General features: G+C 47.5%; 1 protein-coding gene and 1 long non-coding RNA gene across 2 annotated transcripts in view; one reads left to right on the top strand and one right to left on the bottom strand.

Annotated features, from left to right (window-relative positions):
* Nucleotides 1-22,464, top strand: part of LOC308561001 — an 82,216-nt gene that overhangs the window by 54,121 nt on the left and 5,631 nt on the right. The window lies entirely within an intron of this gene.
* SESN2 (sestrin 2) lies at nt 937-18,886 on the bottom strand. Its single transcript, XM_081145394.1, has 10 exons — nt 18,392-18,886; nt 11,044-11,109; nt 9,218-9,415; nt 8,654-8,836; nt 8,332-8,544; nt 7,452-7,602; nt 6,811-6,929; nt 6,317-6,507; nt 3,394-3,538; nt 937-2,763 (listed from the first exon to the last, which is right to left on the bottom strand). Exons 1-10 carry the CDS (start codon nt 18,491-18,493, stop codon nt 2,677-2,679), a joined length of 1,455 nt encoding a protein of 484 aa, XP_081001520.1. The 5' UTR covers nt 18,494-18,886; the 3' UTR covers nt 937-2,676.

The raw sequence follows: 22,464 nt of genomic DNA, 5'->3' as shown, positions 1-22,464 counted from the left end.
CTTCCCGCTCCCTTGCCCTAGGATAAGTGACCGAGTCAGGACCAGGTCCAAGTTTTGTACTCCAAGTCTGATTTACTCTCTCACATCCTCTTAAATGACCGTAGAAGGAAGAACAAGTGTACTGGAGACACTGCAAAAATGAAGAGGGTAGAAGGAAGAGGGGACATGAAGTCAGTCAGAGAAGGCTTCCTGGAGGAGGCCATTTTCAGTTTATGAAGGCAGGTGAGGAAGACAGCAGGAGAGTGCTTAACTCTTCGTCATGTTGTGGTTCCCCTAAGCTTACTGGAGTTCCTGGTGCCCAGAGTTCAGAAGCTTGCCAAGGTCACACAGCTACTAAATGGCACTGGCACAACTTGGGGGTGGGGCGTCACATCTAACTCCTTATGCCTGGTTCTATCTCCTTGGTGTTAGAGAGGGAAGGATGAGAAGCAGATAAGCATAATGTGGGAACAGAAAGGGGTCCCCCAGAGCTTCTCAAACAGCCTCCCTCTGCTACAGGGGGAGCCCAGTAGTGGAAAAGAACAGCAAGGTGAAATGCCCAGGCCTCAGGGTCAAGCATACCCAGTTGGAATCCTGGCTTTACCACTTACTAGCTATGTGGTCTCAGCAATGTCACTTTACCTCTGAGCCTCAATTCTCTTGCAGGATTGCTACAGATTCAGAGAAGTGGCCTCCAGGTACCCAGTCAAGGGACAGGCTTAGTGAAAAAAATAACATGGCCATTATTTTTCCATAGTGCCTGACCTGCCACAAAAGGGCTGGATACCGAAGGTACAGAAATTTCAATGCCAACCACTCCCAATCCCGTAGTCACTGGGCACAACTGCCCAGTAGGGTTGAGGCTAGCAGGTCAGGTCCATGATGCAATCACAGCTTCCTGCTAAGAGGTGAACCATGACCCTTAGGAAATGGAAAAATAGCCCATTAACAAGAAGTACAAAACAAAACCTCGGTGAACTTTTATTTCTCATTATACAGAACAGGTAGCAAAGCCAAAGACTTCTGCACTTGAACACTGAATACCCCTCTCCACCCACCCATGGGACATTTACAGAGTCTTCATGTCCCTTCTAGAATCCAAACCCCAGGCTGGGGCCTCTTGCTCCTGCCCAGCTTCACTGCAGGGAGGGCTTTGAGGCCTGAGGGTGCCAGTCGCTTCCCCATGCCTGCATGGGTATGAAATGTGGCACATTGACCAGGCTCCTTTCCTGCCCCACCCCAGAGAAGAGGGTCAGAAGCAAGCAGCATCTTCGCCCTTGCCTGTCTTCAATCAACTCCAAACTGATCAGAGAAGAGGTACATACTGCTGGAAGGAGGGCAAGGGAGGTCATAATTCACAGCTTGTCTGCTATTGAAAGTGCCTGGGAGCAGTCCTTGGCTGCTTCTGCCTCCAAGTAATCCACCTAAAATTGAGGAGAGGGTACAGAAAATGGGTAGTCCTTGGAAGGTAGCCAGGAGACTGATTGCAAGAGTGGAAGTCCCTGGAGGCCTTCAAAATCCTGCAAGATTTGCAGTTCACAGCTGGCAGATTGGCCTGAGAAACCCAGAGTGAAGACTCAGACATGGAAACTTAGCCCCTCCCCTTAGTCTGAAACTGCAGAAATCAAGGTCAAGGAGGTTTGGCAACATAGCCATGGTCACCTGGCCAATGGCAGGGCCCAAACAAGAACCCTGGGGTCTCCCACCTCTCCCACTGGGTCATGTGCCACCTAGAAAGGACCAAGTTCTTGGCAAACATCTGCAGCAGAGCCACAGGAGATAGGAGAGGAACGTGCTGGGCAGATGCAGCTCTGGGGAGAACAGACTGCCCCCGTCTTCCTCCTCACAGCCATTGGCTGTGGCTCTAGAGGTGAGGGCCTGAAGAGGTTTAAACTTCTCCCATAAAGAACCAAAATGCAGAGCATTTATAATCTAATACTCCCTACACTTCAGAAGGCAAAGTGACCATCAGAGCTACTCAAATTCTCTAGAGATAACCTACTTTTCTGATGTGCGTGGTCTTTCTCCTGGGGTCTCACACCACCAGGTATGGGAGAAGAGGGTAGGAGGTCAGAGGAGGTCGAAAGAAGTGAAGTAGGATTGGGGCAATCAGGAAATAAGGGGCCTTCAGGCTGCCCAACAGAACAAGTTTTTGGGGAGCTGGATGCACAGACCAGCTGTGACCCTGACTTTCACATTGATGGGTTAATGGCAGGTGAGAGGTAATGAAATTGGAATGAGGGAGGAGGAAAAGGAAAGCTGCTTGGAGTGTCAGTCCCTGGAGGTGTTTGCCCCTCTCCCTCGGGGCCAGCTGGGGACCTTCCCAGTCCCAGAAGGCCACAGTACTTGTGCCCGGGGCCCAGCGTGGGGGCACACAAGTCCGAACTCAGCCCATTTCACTTCCTGTGCCCTTTGCCTCTGGGTTCAGGGGCAGGAAGAAGGGCATGGCCCCTGGGCATCTGCTAGTCGTCTTCCAGCTTCCAGGGCCAAAGCTGTGATCCCAGAGATCTGTCCATTCCAGTGAGAAAACGGAGGGTGTGGCTCGGGGGCTGCACCTCACACAAAAGCCCACTCCCAGAATATGGTGGGTCGGCGTGGGACAGAAAGGGATCGGGTCTGTCTCCAGACAGAGAAGTTCTTGCAGAGAGGAGGGTGCCTCCAGAGTCAGCTGGCCTGGGTCCAGGTCCTGTGTGGGAGTCAGGTCATATAGCGGGTGATGGCACGCAGGGCATAGAGCAGGGCGGCTTGCATGCGGGCCTCCAGGAGGAGCAGGTTCACGTGGACCTGGGGCACACAGGAGGGCTGTCAGCAAGTTATGTCAGTTCTCACCATCTCCATCCCTCCCACAATGCCACCAACCCTGACCACTCAGCTCATCCTTCTATTTCCTAAGGCTCTGAGCAGTTGGGTGCAATGACTGCTGAGGAATTTCAAGCACATTCATCTTTGTGATGACTAATCACTAATCTCTTTATCCCCCAAAACTAAAAACAAGAGCTAGCACTGAGCCCCATTAGGACTGGAGATTTACACTCACTTTCCCCTTTCATCCTCCTAGCAATCTTGAAATGCAGGTAGTATTCATTCTCATTGTAAAGATAAAAAAGCTCAGGGAGACAGAGTGACTTGCCCAAGGTCATACTGCTACTGAGTGTTATGATTTCAACCCAGGTCCTCCTGGCTGCCACTGAGGACCCTGTAAGGCACATTCCCATTTTATAGGTGAAGAAATGGAATCTGAAGTCACATCCCAGAGTGGGACTTAAACCCAGGACAATATGCCCCGGTACCCCACCTGGCTGGCACTACAGACTCAGTCTGAGGCTCCTCACTGGGTCCTGATCCCTTGGCCCTCTCCACTGGCCAGGCTTGTCTAATTCTACCCTGTCTCTCCCCTGGGGGCTGTACCCGTACCTTCTCTGAGTGGCGGAAGTGCCTCCAGAAGAGGCTGTACATTCTCTGGGTGGTCTTCTCTGGATAGCAGGCCACCGTCTTGATATAGACCTTGAGGTTGCGCTCCAGGAGCTGGTTCACCTCCCCATAGTCATAGTCATCATATCTAGATGAAAAGGCCCAACAGCATCATTCACCCCAGCTCCCAGAACTAGCTCCTCTCTCCTAGCCCCACCCTATAAAAGGAGGAAGAGAGAATAGCAAGAAAGGCAGAAGGGAGGAAGCAACTAGAAGCTTGGTTCCTCTTAGAAAAATAGCTGATGTCATGTATGACAGGCTAAGGAATGCATAGAGAATAAGCATGCTTTATTTGGTACCAACTGTGTACCATGTGAACATGCACTCATGGAATCCTTAAAACTACTGTACACTATATATGGAATTATTATATACAATATACTGTATTCATCAGCCTCGTTTTGTAGATGAAGCTGCAATTCAGAGAAGTGCAGTCATAGCTGAGAATGGGATTCACACCCAGCTCTACCTGGCTCCAAGGTTATATTCACTACTTCACAGTAAAGGTCATGGCAGGTGGGTCAGGAGGTGAGTGCAAGTATTTACCCTGGAGAAGGAAGAGGGAAAGGGCAAAAAGGAGCTGGTACTCATTTTACAGATGGGAAGACTAAGGCCTGGAGAAGACAATTAAGTTGTTTAAAGTCAAAGAGCAAGTTGGTGACCAGTCTAGAAGCTACTTTGTCATTCCCCAGTGAGTCAGTGAGTCATCTCAAATCAGTGTGGATGGGAAAGATTGGTTGACAACTGGAGGACAGATTCAGTAGAAAAAGGATCATGTTGGAGAATGGAGGAGACTGGACCTGAGAGCTGGACAGGAACTAGCCTGTGACCATCCACTCTCTGTCTCCCCTGAGTTAGAAACCTGCCAATGACAAGCAGGATGGTAGTCAATTAAGTACAGCTCAACTCACCCAGTGAAATACAATTAACAGTTAGTAATACACAGAAATACACATTTGTACCCTTTTTAAAAATGGGGGATTTTTTTGATGCTTGGAATAAACTGTTAAATGAGAAAAGGAAAAAAATTGTGTTAACTAAAATATGCTCATGTATGATTGATTAAATAAAAAAAGCGAAATGCATAGGCAAGAAAAATCTTGTTTTCATAAAATTATATATGTTTTGGTTATTTATGCATGGAAAAAAGATAGGAAGGAAATACTTGACAATAACAAGGAAGAGTGGTATCATGGTATCATGGATGTTTTTTATTTTCTTCGTTTTGTTATCTCTGTTTTCTAAATTTACTAAAAATCAGGCTATTTCTCTTTACAAACATCAAACATTATATTTTTATAAATGAAACAACCATTATAATTTCAACTATACAAAAGCAACTACGTAAGAAAGAAAAGAAGCAAGGGAGCCCGGCTGGCATGGCTCAGCAGTTGAGCATCGACCTATATATGATCCAGGAGATCAAAGTTCGATTCCCAGGGAGGGCACATGCCCGGGTTGCAGGCTCGATGCCCAGTCAGGGGCATGCAGGAGGCAGCAGATCAATGACAACTCTCTCGTCACTGATGTTCTATTTCTCTCTCCCTCCTGTCCGCTCTCTGAAATCAATAAAGACGTGTGTGGTTTTTTTGGTTTGTTTTGTTTAAAGAAGTAATGGAGAAAAATGTCACAGAATGTGGATGTAGTTGTAGAGTAGTAGAATTTTGGGAAATTGTTTTTTTCTTAATTCTTTGAATTTCCCATAATGTTATCAGACTGTGATTTTTCTTTAAATAAAAAAATTGTTGTGCATACCCTTGATAAGTAACCTCACACCTAGGATTTATCTATGAGGACTTAGGTATAAAACTAGTTGGTCAGTGTGCATGGTGCTTGTAATAGTGAAAAACCGCAAACTACTTAAATACCCAAAAATAGAAAAATGGTTGAATAATTATGCTACATCCAAAACAGAACACCATGCAGTAGGTTCAGTGGTTAAAAAATATAAAATGTAGTTTATATTGACAAGAAAGGCAGTAGATTATTAGGTAAAAAAAAAAAGCAACTTGCAGAATATATCAAGTATGATCCCATCAATTAAAAAGAAAAACTAACCCTGGCCAGTGTGGTTCAGTGGTCAGAGCGTCAGCCCAGGGTCTTGGGCATGCACCTGGGTTGCGGGTTTGATTCCTGGCCCCATTTGAGGTGCATGCACGTCAACATTTCTCTCTCTCTCTCTCCTTCCCTCCCTCCCTCCCTGAAAATCAATGGAAAAAATGTCCTTAGGTGAAAATATAATTTATCACATACTCTACAGAGGCAACCATTTTTTAAATAACAATTTTAGTTTATAGTCTTCCACACACATTTTCCATGCATGCACACACTTTTGATAATAAACAAAAAACAAAAATAAGATTCTAGATGGTGACCAGCTTTCTTTTCTCTCAATACATTTTGCACATTTCCCCATGGCAATATAAATATACCATTACTGTAATTTTTAATAGCTGCACAGCATTTTACTGAATGGATCTCTCATCATCTTAAGTTCCCTACTAATGGGCATTTATATATTGTCCTTATTTATCATTAGAGAACTGCTACTTGGAATGGAAATACAAGCCTAAGTAAATCTCCTTCTCTGATATATACATGTATATATATACGTATATATATGTGTGTGTGTATATATATATGTGTGTGTATATATATATGTATATGTCAGAGATAGAGTTTCATTTACAAGGTTCAAACAGTGAGCACACCTATTCTCTTTTATAATCAGCAAAGAAATAAACTTGCTTTGAAAAACAGTATTGGCAGGAAGAAAGGAAAAGAAAAAAACAAAGAGAAAACAACTGTGAGTACAGACTGAGACCTGCAGCGCACACACGCCCTGGACGACCGGACATGTGCTTACCTGATGCCAAAGACACAGTGGATGTAGTTCCAGATGGCCCGGCGGAGCATGGATGTGTCCACTCCGCTGTGCATGGCCATGGTGTTGTAGGTGAGGCTATAGGCCGCTTGGAACTTCTCGTCCAGCAGCTGTCCACCCTCGGGGTAGAGCCGCTGGATCAGTGAGTAGCCATGGTCTTCCCAGGTATAATCCTGAGAAAACATGGAGAAGGGTCAGTAAGTGGAATATTTGGCTGGACAGAGAGACCCCATCCTCTGGAGCACACCTCTCTACCCTATAAATCTAACCTACTGCTTGATCTGGGCCTGAGAAGCCAAGAGGGATGCACTTTGGTGATGACCCCAAGCTTAGGGTGCAGATGGGTCCCTTTGTGATCTAGGGTCTCGTTTCCCTCAAGGAATCGTGAGGGAGAGAAGGTACCCAACTCTAATTACTCAAATCAGCCCCCCCATTGTAGATCCAGAGCAATGCCAAGATTAGTGGGGAGAGCCCACCTGGGCACGGAAGGTAGGGGGCGCCTGAGTCCCTCGCCGGGTGAAGTCTTCATATCCGAAAGTGGGGTCTTCTACAAAGCACAGCATGTCTGGGTGTGGAGAGGGCTCCAGAATGTCAGCTAAGGACATCAGAAAGAGGTCACAGTGAGGCCAAGGCATGTAGAACAGAGGTCTCCACTCCTCATTAATCATCGATATGGGCCAGGCAACACAGAGTAGAAGGCCAGAGAAAACCCCTCGCTACAGTGAGTGGAACCAGGACTCCAGCTGGAGCCAGGTCTGGGACAGGAGGTCAATCAGCCCCATGGACCAGGGGATGAGGCCCCTAGTAATAATAACAATCATAACAGTAGCAGTTATTTATGGAGCCATGTACCCTGGGCCAAACTCTGTGCTAAGAGCTTTGCTTTTCTTGTTCCATTTATCCTACACATCAATCCTTCATGTGGAAGGAGACTGAGGCCCTGAGGCAGGAAGTGACTTATTAGTGGTCACACTGCCAGAAAGGCTAACAGGCCAGATTCAAACCCAGGTCTGACCCCAGAATACAAGAGATGCAGTGCATGGAGGTGCCTACTTCTCAGGAGAGATGGCAGAAGAAGGGGGCAGCCCCTGGAGCCTGGACACCTGTGGTCCCCTACCTGAGGGGGTCACCAGCAAGCTCTCCGACTTCTCCAGCTCAAAGCGGCTCTCCATCTCCTCCTGGGACGCTCCCTCATCCCTCAATAGGCTCTCCTGCAGCTGCCTCATGCGTTCCATCAAAGCTTCCACGTCTCGGGCGGCCTCGAAGCCCTGCAGGAGGAACCCAATGATGACCATCTACTCCTCCTCCCTCGGCCACCCCATGAAACTCTACACATCTTTCCCACATGCCAGGTTTTTTTTAATGGACAGCTCACGTGGGCTGTGCTTCTCCAAGTGAAGTTTAAGAAGCTGTAGAACAGTCCTGGCCGGGTAGCTCAGTTGGTTAGAGCATCATCCCGATATGCCAAGGTTGCGGGTTCAATCCTCGGTCAGGGCATATACAAGAATCAACCAATGAATGCATAAATAAAGGGAACAACAAATTGATGTTTCTCCCTCCCCACAAATCAATCAATCAATCAATAAATAAACCCACACCTATAGAACAGACATGAACAGATGTGTCTTTTCTGAGCATCAACTACCCTCATAGGTAAGGGATTTTTAAAGTATTTGTTTTCATATTAAAACAAGACACGGCCACCTTATAGAATAAGAGGCAAACTTTGTATACTGAAAGTGCATAAACCCAGGAGACTAAGCCTACGGAGCCACGTGATGAGAGGCCAGTCACATGATTATTTCATTTAATCCTCACAGCCCACTGTGAAGCAGTGGTCTTTATCCTCATTTGATAGATGAGGAAATGGAACCTCAAAGTCATATAACTTTCCTAAGGGATCTCACTGTGAGATAGGCCTCTCACTGTGGCTGCTACCCATGGATGACAGGCCATGCCAGCTTCCTGTCCCACCAAGCCCCAGGCTAGTGACTTACCCCAGAATTGTTCAGTGAGTCCATGCTGGGGGGACTGCTTTGCTCGCTGGGGGGTGAAGGTGCCTGGGGAACAGGGCTGCCCTCCGGGTCCCCCTCAGGGAGGATGCCACAGCCAAACACAAAGGAGGCCAGCGAGTGACAGTGGGTAAGCAGGACCAGGGCCTGGATGAGCTCGGCCAGGGACCAGCTATGCTCACCCGTTTTCAGCAAGGCCTGGAGAGGAAAGAAGGCCAGACTTGCTCAGTGCCTCCCACTGGGCTGCCTGCCATGCCCCAACCGCCTCCTGTGCTGCCTCAGGGACCTGCTTCTCTGCCCACTTCACCTGTATATGCTCCTTGGTGATGAGCCATGGCCGATGTGCCAGCAACTTGTTGATCTCATTAAGCTTGCGCAGCTTCTCAGGGGCACGGTGGAGGCCAAGCAGCCACTCAGGGTCACCGCCAGTCTGCAGAAACTCAGCCATGTGGGAGCCCACCAGGTAGGAACACTGGTGGCGGGCGGCAGCCTATGGAGGTAAGTGGACAGAGCTTAGGTCACGCTATTCTTTCTGGGCCCTACTCAGGGTGAGTACCCCATGGATGGTGACATCATAGGCCTCACTATTGCCTGAAAGGCAGGAAATTTAGGTTCTAACCCCAGCTCTGCCACTGGTTTGTTGTCCTACCTTGGGCAGGTCATCTACTCCTTTATGCCTCAGTTTCCCAAGCAGGCACTAAAGATGCCTCTCTTCAGAATCTAAAATTCTGTGGTCAAATAAAGCCAGGGCTTTCCTCTGCTTCCCTTCCTCACTTATGGAATTGGTTCAGAAAGTCCCCATCAAAGAGATCTACGGACTGAACCCCCCCATGTGGCCACCCCTACAAGAGTCAGAGTCAGACAGGCTCACCATGATGGCAATGTAGTGCCGCCAGGAGCTGGCCAGGGGCCCATCTGTGTGCAGCAGTAGATAGTGCAGGCGCCAGAATCTGCTAAGGTAGTCGGGGTGCAGACCCATCACCACTGCCAGGTTGTCCACACGCCCAGAGGACATCAGTGCCTCCAGCCCAAGGTTCTGCTCAAGGCTCTCAGCTCCCTCCTGAAGGACCTGCCAAACAAAGGTGAGGAGAGGATGGGTTCCCCTCCCATCCTTCCCACCACATTTGTTGTAGTAGGATTATAACAGCAAGAAGCTGAAAACAACTATGACATCACAAAAGAGAATATGAGAGTAAAACATATTTCATTAAGTGATTACTTATTAGACACCTCATATAATAATAGCCAACACTTATATAATGCTTACGATGTGCCAAGCTGTCTTTGAGCACTTTATGTGTATTTACTCATTTAATTCTTACAACTATGAAATAAGAATTCTGTTTTCTCCATTTTGATATAGAAAAACTCAGGTACAGAGATTAAAATAGTTTCTCCCACCTTCATGGAGCTTCCATTTTAACAGTGCAAATCCATACAGCCATGGTTCACACTTCCTGAGTGCTTTCTCCATGCCAGGGCTGAGTTTGGAGCTTCCCCTGCATTATCTCATTGACTTTTCCCAATTATCTGAGGTGATGAATACTACTTTCCCCCCATTGACAGATGAGGAAATCAAGGCCCAGAGAGGTTTCATTCCTTGCTCAAGGTTACAGATGTAGTAAATGACAGAAGCAGGATTCAAATCCAGATGAACCCCAAAGCCTATTTCTTTCCTCTATTATAAAAGAGGAGTGGTTAATAAAATACAAGAACAATATTTGATCTTAAAATTCAGGGCTAAGACATGAATAATCAGCGAGTGGCTGTTTACTTTCCATTTACAAAGGGTGGAGGGAACTGGGGGGCTTAGACATTTGTTAACAGCTCATTAACTACTTGGCCTACACATTTAGGAGAGAAAAGAGGGCAGGGAAACAAAACATTTGTCTTTGTTCATTGAAGGCCAAAGAAGAAGAAGGAAACGATTATTTTTTAATTTTTCTGCGCATGAGCTTTGAAGGCACCCCCGCCACCACACCAACCCCACACTAGAATGTCAGCTCCATGACGGCAAGGATTTTTGTCTGTCTGGCTCTCTGCTGTCTCCCCAGTGCCCAGGACAGTGCCTCACCCAGATTAATCATTCAATAGCTATCTGTTAAACAAATGAATGAAAGATCTGACTCAGTAAATGAAAGAGGTCTCTGTTGTATTAAGTCAAAACAAAACAAAACAAAACGAAGCAATAACCTCCCGTCAAAAACATGCTGTAAACTATGACCTTGGTTTTGTACAGAAAAAGTCTGGAAAACAATTGCAAATGGTTAAATAACACTGATTACCTCTGGAGGGGGAGGAGGTTAAAAGAGACTAGAGCTTTCTGAAACATTGGAAAATTTTTAAATAATGAACATATACTTTTGCAGTAAAAAAACAACTTTAGTATATGCACAGTCAAGGATGAGAAGATAAACATAGATGGTTCTATTTTCTCTAGGAAAAGCAGGCCCTGTTCTGGGAATCAGAAGTTTGCCCATTACTGAGCTGTGTTATTATCACTCTGAGCCTGTTACTTCCCAGCAAAATGGGACTGATTGGCCTGCTTCACAGAGCTGTTTTGTGGATTAAATGAGTTAGGAACCGGAAGGGTTCCAAAATTGCTATTTCGTGAGATAGGAAAAGAGCCTCACCCACCCAGCGTCCCGTGTCCCTTCTTCACAGTGACCAACAATCCTTAACCCCTTCCAAGCTTACCTCCTCCACTGGGATGAAGGCGCTGGGTCCTCGAGGGCCTCCCCGAGCCCGCCTCACCCTGCGCTCCTAGGAGGAAACACATCTTGGTTAGTTGGAGATAAAAGGGAGGGCTGAAACAAAGTTCTCTCTCCAGTTTTCTCCTCCCACCAAGGGGCCACACTGAACTTTGAAAACCTCCTTTCTGGTGCAACTTGCGGAGGAGTCAGGTGGGAACTGTGCATGTTTGGTGGATGGAGAAAGGACGAGTGAGGCAAAGGGCCTCATGTGCATGTTTGGTGGATGGAGAGAGGACGAGTGAGGCAAAGGGCCTCACCCACAAGCCGAGTTCTTCAGGAACTGGGCAGGGACTCGGGAGCCCCGGTATGGGGCGGGACGGGAAACATGCAGCCACCGTGCTGCACATCTCCAGGAGACCACCTTCTTGGCAGCCCTGGAGAATCCATACAAGAAGCCCGTCATTTACATCCTGAGGCCACTTACCGAACACCCTAGATTCCTATGATGCGCTGCAGTCCCTCTCGAATTGTTTCTTCATCTTTCCCGCCAACACCACCTCATAGACCACCTCGCCTGGACCACCGATCACCGCCTCACCAATGTTCTCCCTGCCTTAACCTCCCCATCCTCTACTAAAACAACTGAATAAATAAAGCATCCCTTCTGAACGCCACCTCTAGGAATAGGAGCCACCTCTAGGAATAGATTTAGTGAGTATATGACCCCGATGTGGTTTCTAAAAAAGGCAAACTTTCTATAGCCAGAGTAAACTTTCTTAAGTGCAAATCTGATCAACTGGCGTAAAACTCTGCCTCCACCTCCCATAGCCTTTGAGGTCAACTAGAGTGACTCAGGCCCACTGCCCTCCCACGAGGCACTCCTTTTGCAGAGCTCTTAGTCTTCCAGGGTCTAGCAAACGTCTTCCAGACCCTCATCTGTGACCCTACAATTCCCAGTGCATTTGCTTCTGAAAACATTATCTACTATTTGTCTGAATTAGGTCTTCACACCAGCCTCTGAATGAAGAACACAGAGAAAGCAGAGAGGCATCAGGGCAATCTGGGCAGGGCGTACAGGGCTGACAGGAGCAGCTATTGTGTCAGGCGTGAATTGGAGCCTCTTTGGAAACCACCAATTATGTACTCAATCAATCTGATCCTAGTCCGAGACGTGAGGTTCACAGAGGATGTTTTATTTATTCATTTGTATTGATAACTGGGAGGTTCTCAGCACTGGCCTTAGAAAGAATTTACCCAAAACAGAGTTATACCCTCACTGGATAGAAATAGTGTCCCCTAACTCTCTCCCCCATCTCATTAAAATCCAGACTTATTACCAATGGACCTAGTTGTCCAGAAACTAAAGATTATAACTGAACCTTCCTTCTTAGGTGGCCAAATGCCCCTGAGGCAGGCAGAGCTCTGGGGCTCTGAGAGAGAACAAAGGAAAGAACAATGGGACCTGGAAGTCCTAAGTGTGAATAACAATTCTGCCACTAACTTGCTGTGTGACTCTGAGAAAGTAACCTAAACTCTCTGGGCCTTAACCTTGGACAAAGATAGCTGGGCTGATTGCTCAGGCCCCTTTCAGCCCACACTTCTGGGAGCTACCAAGCTAGGCTGGTCCAAATCCAGCACAGAAACCATCATAAGCCCCAAGCACTCCTGTTTCAGCTTCCCCTCCTCCCTCACCAAAGAGAAAAAGCCTAACAGCTCCGTGAGGGAGATAAGAATTGCTGACTCCACAAAAAGGGCCTCCCCCCTCAGGGGATCTGAGGACAGAGAGAAAACCACAGCCAGGTGGGGTGGGGAAGGGCAGAGTGTAACCGGAGCTTGGGGGATAGAGATGGCCCACCAGGATGCTAGCGAGGTACAGAGAACAGTCTTGGGAGTCCCTTCTTTCTCTAAAATCTGCCCCATGAGCTATCAAGGGAAGGAACCTATGGGTCTTTAAGTGATAGATTTGGATCCACCTTTTCCAGCCCTGATGATGACGATAATACAGTACAGTAAAAGATAGGGTCTCTGACAACTCCCTAGGCTCAAATGACATCTCCACCATCTGCTACCTCAGTTTCCTCACCAAATAATGGGGCTAGTAGTACCTACTTTCACTGGGTAGTCAGAAGGATTTAATGAGATGATGCTCTTACCTCAGTACCTGTAACACAGTAAGCACTTAATACAAGTCCGCTATTATTAACCACATTGTTCTTTCAAACAATGGTATCTCAACCCAAGCAGTGCTTTAGAATCCCTTTGAAGGCTTTTTAAAAAATACCAATGTCAAGGTCCCACCTCCAGCAATTCTAATTTAATTGGGTGGGGGCATAGCATGGTTTATAGCCAGGGTGTATAAGGCATTGTGCTAAGTGCTTTCCAGGTGAAGCCAAAATTAATCTGTTCACTCCACAAGTGTTTTTGATGACCACATTTCAGGCAGCAACAGTACAGAAGTAAAAAGAAAAAGTCTCAACCTTCACAGAAGTTACAATGTAATAGAGAAAGACAAACAAGTGATGAAAAGGATTTCAAATAACAGGGTATATAAAGTAAATTAAGTAGGGCAATGAGAGAGTTTAGGATGGGCTGGGTGTGTGCAGTACTGTAGGTCTGAGTAGACGGGGAAAGCCACTGAGGAGGTAACTTTTGAGTTGATATCTAAATATCAAATCTCCAAATGAACTGATTAGGCAGCAGGGCCAGCATTCCAGTCAGAGAGAATAGAAATTGCAGAGCTTTGAAGGCAAGACCAAGTAGACTCTAATCCGTAGCTCCAATACCCTGAATGCTCCCCTGACCTTGACACCTAGAACTTGAGAGGAAGCAGACAGGGCAGGGTCCCACTGCCAAGAGATGACACCTCCAAATCAGCACTCCCATACTCCCGGGACAAGAAGTCAATAATAATAATGGTGGGCAACAATCATGATTACCACAGGCCAAGCATTTGTTTCACATGCACTTTAAGGCAAGAACTACTACTTACTAGGGCTCCTATTTTACACATGAGGGATAAGGCTCAGAAAGATAAAGTTACTTCTGGTCACTCAGCCAAGGAGGAGCTAGCAGAGCTAGGATACAAACACAGTTTCTGCAACCACAGAAACAATTCCCTTTTCTCCAAACTTCTTGAGGTCTCAGTAGCCCCAAGGCTTTGCATCTGGGGTTCACCAGGACTGAGAAGCTCCTTCTCCCTCCCTACTTTTCCAGAAATCCACTACCCCCAATCACAGCACCTGTCACACTGTGTTGCTTCCTACCTTGAGGGTGCACACTGGAACTAGTTCCCTATTGTTAACCCCCAGTGTCTAGTGCAGCACAGTCCAATAGAACTTTCTGCAAATGATGGAATAGTCTACATCTGCACTGTTAAATAAAGATGGTAGCCCCCAGCATGGGGGCTAGGCATTTGAAATGTCACTAGTGCAACTAAAAACTGAATTTTAATTTTTAAAACAATTATCAAAATTTAAATAGCCACATGTGGCTAAGGGCTACCGTACTAGACAGTGCATTTTCAGCACACATGAAAAAGGCAAGATCCCCACCCCCACTTTATAAATGAAAAAATGGAAACCAGGGGGGCAAGTGACCTATCAAGGCAACAGCTAGTATGAGCAAAAGGAATACCAATGGTGACTGTTCATATAGTTCCAACTGAGGGGGTCCTGCAGGGCAGCAGAAACACTAGTTAGGCAGCCCTCTGGGCGGCCACTCAACAGGGAGGGTTTCAGGCAAGTTGTAAAAAGAGGATAATCACCTCAGAGCTCAGTGCCTGGCTCCTAATTTAATCATTTGCTGAATGTTAATTTTTATATTAGCTCAGGCACTTGTATACAGTTTCCATCTAATCTTCATCAGTTTTGGGGGTAGAGGGTCTATTTTGCACTTAAGGAAAGATTAAGATTCCAAAGGTTAAGTACCAGATGACAAGTGGCCAATCTAAGATTTGAATTCAGCTCAGTCTGGCTTCCAAGGGTTCTGTCTACCACCCATATCAGCCTTTGGAGTAGACCCAGCCTTTATTCCTGGTATCCTATCCACAGCCTGCTACCCCCAGGACTCAGCTACAGACACCTGCCAAGTCACTGTGCCAGCTGGGAAAGGGCAGAGACTATTCCACCCCCACGCCGTGGGCAGCTGTGGTCCGCTGAACTCAGATACTTGCCTGGGTTTACACCTGAGAGGGAGACATAGCACAAGCAGCCTCTGACCAGTCTTGGGGGAGGGGTGTGTGAGTGGTGCTACAAACTCACCATGGGCTGAGCACTAGACTAAGTGCTCTACACATCTGATCTTGCCGATTTCTCCCAACCACGTGGAGGTAAATAGGTCCTATTATCCCTTCTTCAGAGCTCATTGAAGCTGAGTCCTGTTCCAGACAGGCACAGCTCAGATCTGACTTCAAAGCCTGCACAGTTCACAAGGGTCAGCTAAGCCAACAGGGGCAAATAGTTACAAGCACTTATTAGGTGCTAAGAACAGTTCTGGGGATGTGACCTGTAGAGTGTTTCTAGTCTAGCAAGGGAAACAGACAAGAAATGCCTGATTATACAACTGTTACACTATAATTGGGATACAGAGAAGGGGGACTAGAAGAGGGTATGGAGAGGGGACTTACCTGGCGGGGGAGGAAAGGCTTCCCTGAGGAAACGATGTTTAAGGAAGTGATTCTACAGCCTAATAGGGCTCTGAAAACATACTACCAATATTAGAGCGAAGCGTCTGAAGGCCTTGACTGCTTGAAAGGGTGTGTGGTAAAGTGATGGGAGTTGAAGGTAAAGTACATGTGGGTCTTGCCTTGGGCTACCAGGCTTTGTAAGTTCAGGAACCTGCTGTCTTCTAAGGAATCCACTTAAAGCAGACATCTTCCCAAGGTCCTCTTTTCTTGAGAGAGAATATGTAGAAAGGGTTCTCACATCATGCATTTTCCCCCATTCCAGACCACTTCCCAGGCACTGTCCCAGAGAAGGATGGACCATCTCTCACCTCAGGCTGGAGGGACACAATTAGGCACACCCTGTGAGACACTCTGGTGAAAAGATAAATGTATGATGGCCACATTCTAACAAGAGCTAGCTTGTTTGACAAGGTTACTATGTTCCAAGCACTGTGCTTTGGCCTTTGCTTGTAATCTCAGTCAATTCTCCCAACGATCCCTCCGAGATAATATCAAATCTGCATGGGAGGAAGATGCAGATCAGAAAAGTGATCACTTGGCCAAGGTCACACAGCAAGTGAGTGGGAGGGCTAGTACATGAACCCAGAGCTCTGCCCAGGTGCTCTTATTTTTATTATTTTTAAATCCTCACCTGAGGACATGTTTAGAGAGAGGAAAGGAGAGAGAGAAATATCGATCAGTTGCCTTCCATATGTGCCCTGACCGAGAATCAAACCGGCAACCTTTGGTGCACAGGACAATGCTCAACCAACCAAGACACTCCGGCCAGACTAGGTGCTCTTAATAGATAATATTACAGCCCTGGCTGGTGTGGCTCAATTGGTTGAGCATTGTCCTGTGTAGCGAAAGGTAGCCAGTTGATTCTCCATCAGGGCACATACCTGGGCTGCGGGTTCGATCTTGGGTCAGGGCACATACAGAAGGCAACCAATTGATGTCTCTCTCTCCCTTCCTCTCTAAAAACCCATTAAAATCTTAAAAAAAATAATATTACATCCCAACTGGCATGGCTCAGTGGTTGAACGTTGACTTATGAACCAAGAGGTCACCACTTGATTCCTAGTCAGAGCACATGCAAGGTTTCCGGCTCCATCCCCAGTAGGGAGCATGCAGGAGGCAGCTGATCAATGATTCTCTCATCATTGATGTTTTTCTCTCTCCCTTTCTCTAAAATCAATAAAAATTTAAAATATATATTTTAAAAAATAATATTATAGCAGGTACTTAAATAACATTGTTTCATTCAACATTGTTTATATCAATTAGACTATGGTAAGACTGGTTTCCTTATGCATCATTTTGCTTAAAGTCACAGAACCTATAGACCATGTTAAATGAGGACTTACTGTATTTCCATTTTTTCACAAAAAAGGAAACGGGCTCAGTAGAATGACTTGGTCAAAGTCACACAACTAAGAATGGGCAGGAGCAGGTTTTATTCCTCCACTGGGGCTCCTAAACCATGGTGAGGAAGGGTAAACAAACTAACAGAAAACCCAGGACACAAACCATCCACTGCTGGAGGTAGGACCTCCCCAGAAACCATGCTGCTCAGAGAAGCCCTGCTGTTTTCCCAGGATCACCATTTAGGGCTAGCAATTGTATGACTCCCAGCCCCAGTAATACACTTGCACCACTCTGCAAGCGAGGAAACAAAGACACGAACAAAACTCCCTGTAGTGCCAAGCACAATCAGAAATCCTAGAGACACCCAGGCCAAAAGATGAGCTATTCAGTGGGGTTAGTGAAGAAAGCTTCTCCATAATCCCTCTTGGACCTCAATTTTCTCATCCTGTAAAATGGAACTACAGTATAGCTCATACTTTGCTGGTTTAGTACTGAGGACTAAAAGAGAAGGCAAAACCCCAGCCTGGCATCTAATAGGTGCTTTATAAAATGTCTATTATTGATGGTGGCAGTGATGGGGGGGTGTGTGTGTGTGTGTGTGTGTGAATTGTCAGAGTAGGCCCAGCCTTATTCCTAGCCTCACTGCAAAGGGAGTCCCTGCAAAACAAACTTCTGAGACCTCAGGCCACTTAGTAGGGCATAGCCTAATCCGCGCTTGACTTGAGAGCCCTGGCCAGGGTTTTCGCGGTCTACCCAGAGCTTTGGCCGCCGCGTACGGGGTAGCTGGCCAAGGCCCGGAAGCAACCGCGCCCCCTTCCAAATCCGGGGTGCAGGTGGGGGCGGAGGATGAGGTCAACCTTCGATGGCCAGTCCCAGGCGTCTCATTCCCCGCGTTGGGGGATTGGAGCGGGAACATATCCTACTAGAAAGAATCGTCTGCCCGCCAGCCCCAGCCCAGAGGAAGGGATCTGCGGAAGGGGGCGGGGAGGAGGAGTGGTCGGGCCGCAGCGGCGGGGATTTGCCTGGACTTGACGACTCTCTCGACCGGAGCCCAAACCCAAGGAAACCTCGAGAAGGCTCTCCTCTCATTGGCCAGGAGTCCGAGGGGCCGAGGAGGGCTCCGCAACCCTGGGGGAGGGGAGGGGAGGGCCGAGGTTGCCAGTTGATGCAACCCCACTCCAGGTTTACGCGCTGCACTCCACCTCCCCGAGCCGGGGGGGGGGAGAGGGGGCGCTGCGCACCAAGTCAGCTCAGGCTAGCCCGAAGCTCGGACGCGGCTCAGGGTTCAAGGTAAAAGTGGCGTGGCTCGGCCGCTGCTTACCTCTTCGGCCCCGGGGCCGCTGCCGCCGCCGCCGCCGCCGCCCTGGGAGAACGGCAGGTAACCCTTAAGCTCCGCGCGGCACTCAGAGTCCGCAACGATCATGGTGTGCGCCAGGACCCAGCCGCGGCTCGCCGCCGACCCGTGCCCCGGAGGGGGTTGTGGACGGACACACGCAGGAAGCCGGGACTGGGGCCGCTGGGGAGGTTCTAGAACCCCGGGGTGCCTCTCAGGGTTCCAGAACGCTCCGAAAGCCCAGAGTCCGCGAACGGCCGCTGCCTCGCTGGACTCTCCTCTCGTCCGGCTTCTGGAGCGGTGAATGGCCTCGGGAGCCCGGGACTGGCCGCGGCGCACGGGTTTTCACGGCCTCGAGTGCCTCCGAAGTCCGCAGTGGCAAGGGCTGCTCGCGGACGCGGCGCTCCTCAGCATCCCGGCCGCCGAACTGCCAGCGTTCGCTGGGCTCTGACAACCAGCAGCGCCTCTCAGCCCGCTGCGGTCCCCCGGGGAGGGCGGGGACACAAAAGCCCCACGCCGCAGCCAATCAGATGCCTGTTTCCTAGGGAGGCGGGGCGACACCCTCCTCAGGAGCCCACTGCTCAGCCAATCCACACCGGGAAGCGCCCGGGAACTCTGGGAGCTGTAGTCATCCCCGCGCGAACGCTGCAAACTTTTGCAAAAGGATTTAGTCAGATTGTTGACAATACCGGACGACGGTGACAGCTCGGAGAGTCATTAGAGCTGCGTGATGAAACGGGACTTCACCGGGCTGGGCCGGAGAGCCGGGTGTGAAATCCCTCCCAAGTACGTTCTTTAGCTTTTCAGTTCCTGGAGGGACTGGTTAGGGTTAAGAGAGGTGGTGCTAATTATAGGGCCAGATCTGGCCACAGCCCTGTTCCCCTGGCCTCCGGGAGGCCTCCACCCTCAAAATGTATCAGACACGGAAAATCCACCTTATTTGTAGAGTCTCTGGAAAAGCTTTCATTGACTGAAATGTTCTTGGCAGCCCCCCAGTCTAACCTCAATCCCTATTGCTGCCGTTGTCCCCCTGCTGCTCCTTTGGGACCTCAGGTTCTTTCTTCCATCCCTGCCACCCCTTTCTAGAAACTTTGTGACAAGGTGCTCCACTGAGTCTTTTCTCACCTCTCTCTCTGGCCACTCCTTCTCTGACTCCTCTTTCTCTTTCCACCCCCTGGAATATGAGTGTTCCTCTAGTTTCTGTTTTTATCCCTCATCTCTCCAGACCTACTCTCCCTCTCTGATCTCATCCATTTCCTGGCCTTCAACCCTCCATTTGGGAGGAAGTCTCTTCTACCATCTTCTTCTGTCCCCTTCCCACAGATTGTCTTCCTTCACAGTTTTTCTTCAGAGTTCCACCCTTTTGTTTCAATTTTAAAGTCATTTTTAGCTCTGGATAGAGAATCATGGCTGGAGTGAGGGTGGACCAAATGACCTACAAGGTAAGGTCCCTTCTGAGGCTGAGTCTAGGCTTATGATACCAAAGATGACCCTATGACTTGGTCTCCTGCCTCCAACTTCTTGGGAGAAGGAAATTAATCTCACCCTCTGCTGAGCTCCCAAGGCACTTGATTTGGATCTCCTTTATAATACCTATCACTTTCTACCTTGTATTGTAATTTTCTGTGTGCAGGTCTTATCCGACCCTTTTGATTATGAGTTCCTCGAAGGCAGGGTCCACATCTTGACATCTTTGTTTTCTGCCCCATGCCAACTAGCACAATATTCTGCCAGTGTTCTGGTCTTCAAGCCTTTGTTTCAGTAGTTCCCTCTGCAAATCTCTGTCCACTGAAATCCTACCCAGCATTTAATGTCTTCATTCATGTTTGTGGCCTGAGTGAAGGCTTCGAAATGCCACTTCCTGCAGAAAATGTTGCTTCTTCAGCTCAGCTGAAAGTCTTCTCTCCCACTCAACGCATTGTTTCTACTTCATACCACTGGTCTTCAACTTGATGCAGCCTTGTTATGTCTACACACCTTACCGCTTCCCTCTAACAAACAATGGAATATGTTATTGACCGCTTTGCAAAGGGAAGAAACTTGAGCTTACTTAGAAAGGCAAAACTTCACATCAGGGTCATATAATATCTTTTTTTTTTTTTTTTTTTTTTTACTGCACCAGGCTGTTCGAGAGCTCCTTTAAAGCAGGGACTGTGCCTAATTGTCTCTGTATTCCCCACTATCATGTAGTGATTCTTCAGTAAATATTTTTGAATGAATCAATATGAAAACTTTCTTCTGTAGAATAATGACCCTTTAGAATCTTCAAGGAAGTGACTAAGTCATTTTCTAGGTTTCACTTACAAAGTTAGTGATTTTGTGAAAAGAAAAAGCTATGCTGATATACTAAATTGGATGAGCTTTTGTGACCCAGTTTCTAAGGAAAGGAAGTTCAGAAAAGGCACAGATACTACCATTTGCTGAACTCAAACAATAGTCCAGGTTACATCTGTTATCTCGTGTAACTCTCACTACAACTTTGTGAGGTAGCTATTGTGCTCGCATTTGACAAATGAGGAAACTGAGGCTCAAGAGGTATGTTGGCCATGGTCTGAGAGCTTAGTAATATGTTGAGTAAGGATTCAAACTCAGGCAGAAACTCCACCATACCACTGATGAGAGAAGGAGCTGAGTGTGTATGTAAGAAGCAGGCTGGCACAAGGAACTAATGCATAAGGAAGAATTCCAATTAATTGGGAGTGAGAAATACAATGATCAAGTGGCCTATAACTGATGGGCCAGAACATGCCTTTTGATAGGAGAGTCTCCATGAAAATTCAAGTTATCATCTGAAGGTGGTTAGGGCAGCTGGAACCTGAGCAAAAGGAACCAATGAAAATATAAATAATTGAACTGGCTCCATGTAGTGCAAACTTGCTGGTCAGTGCTCCAGATTCTTCCTTTTCTCTTTCAGTAAATATTTATTGACCATCTACTGTGTACCGGGCACTGTGCTGGGCTCTGGAAATCCAACCAGTGAAGCTTCCAGCCCAGTGGGGCATGGCCTAGTGACACAGGCTGAGTTTATCCCTCCCCTCCCCTATGCCTAGTATTTTTGGTTTAGTAGAGATCTCCACCTTCTGTTGCCATACTCTCTGTACTCTTGCGTCAGCTATACTGAGGTCACCGATTGGCCAAAGCTTTTATTATTCCTCGATCACATTCCAGTCCTGAAGGTACGTCTATATTGGATTTGAAATGTTTTTGGTTTCCTCAGCTTCAGACCCTCTCTCAGATTTTAACCCTAATGGCATCTCATCTGCTTTGTATTCATTCTTTCTGAATTAATCTTCTAATTCCAAATTATGGGATCACTTTGCTATAATGACTTGTCTCTGACCCTGCCTGGGGCTGTGATTTATCAGCCAGATGTAATTTTCTAAGCTCTTCTTATTGTTCTCAACACATTCCCCCATACCACCTCAGAATACAATTCCTTCCTTGGGGGAACTTTCAGGAGAAAAGCCCAACTCCAACAGGTTTAATAAAGCCAAAGCAGATCCACCCTCTGGGGCTCATTCACACATTCATCCATTCAATCACTCATTAAGCAGGCATTGTGCTAGGTGCGGAGGGAGGTCCTCCTGAACGACAGGTGCTGAGCTGTGGGGCTACACAATTAAAATTGAAATTGTCCCCTGGAGTTGTGCATCGGGGCAGAACAACCACAGACTCTCAGAATCAGAGCCAACTATCTCTTAAGAGCGCTGCCCAGGAATCCTAGCTTTTAGCTATATGACCGAAAGAGTATTTTTTTCAGCTCTTAGAACCTGTTTTCTTATCTGTAAAACAAAAGAATTGGAAATTAACTCTAACCCTCTAGCGCCACTGTGGAGAGGACTGGTGTTGGGCAATTGCATATAATTCGGTTTCATTGATTGTATTCTGGGACAGAAACCAGGTTTCAAAAAGCTCACTCCTCTTAATAAAAACATACAAAAACTGACCAGCTGGGTGCTTTGGGATAATTAATTCACTAATTCCAGTTGGCTTTGTCGGCTGAGTGAGCCCTCAGCGCCCCCTACAGGCAGGACCACGCTACAGCTCAGCACGGACTGGGA

The sequence above is a fragment of the Miniopterus schreibersii genome (assembly GCF_964146895.1).
Source record: "Miniopterus schreibersii genome assembly, chromosome: 8".
Taxonomy (NCBI): Eukaryota; Metazoa; Chordata; class Mammalia; order Chiroptera; family Miniopteridae; genus Miniopterus; species Miniopterus schreibersii.
Note: the sequence above shows the minus strand (reverse complement) of the source record. Positions and strands in the feature narration are given on the sequence as shown.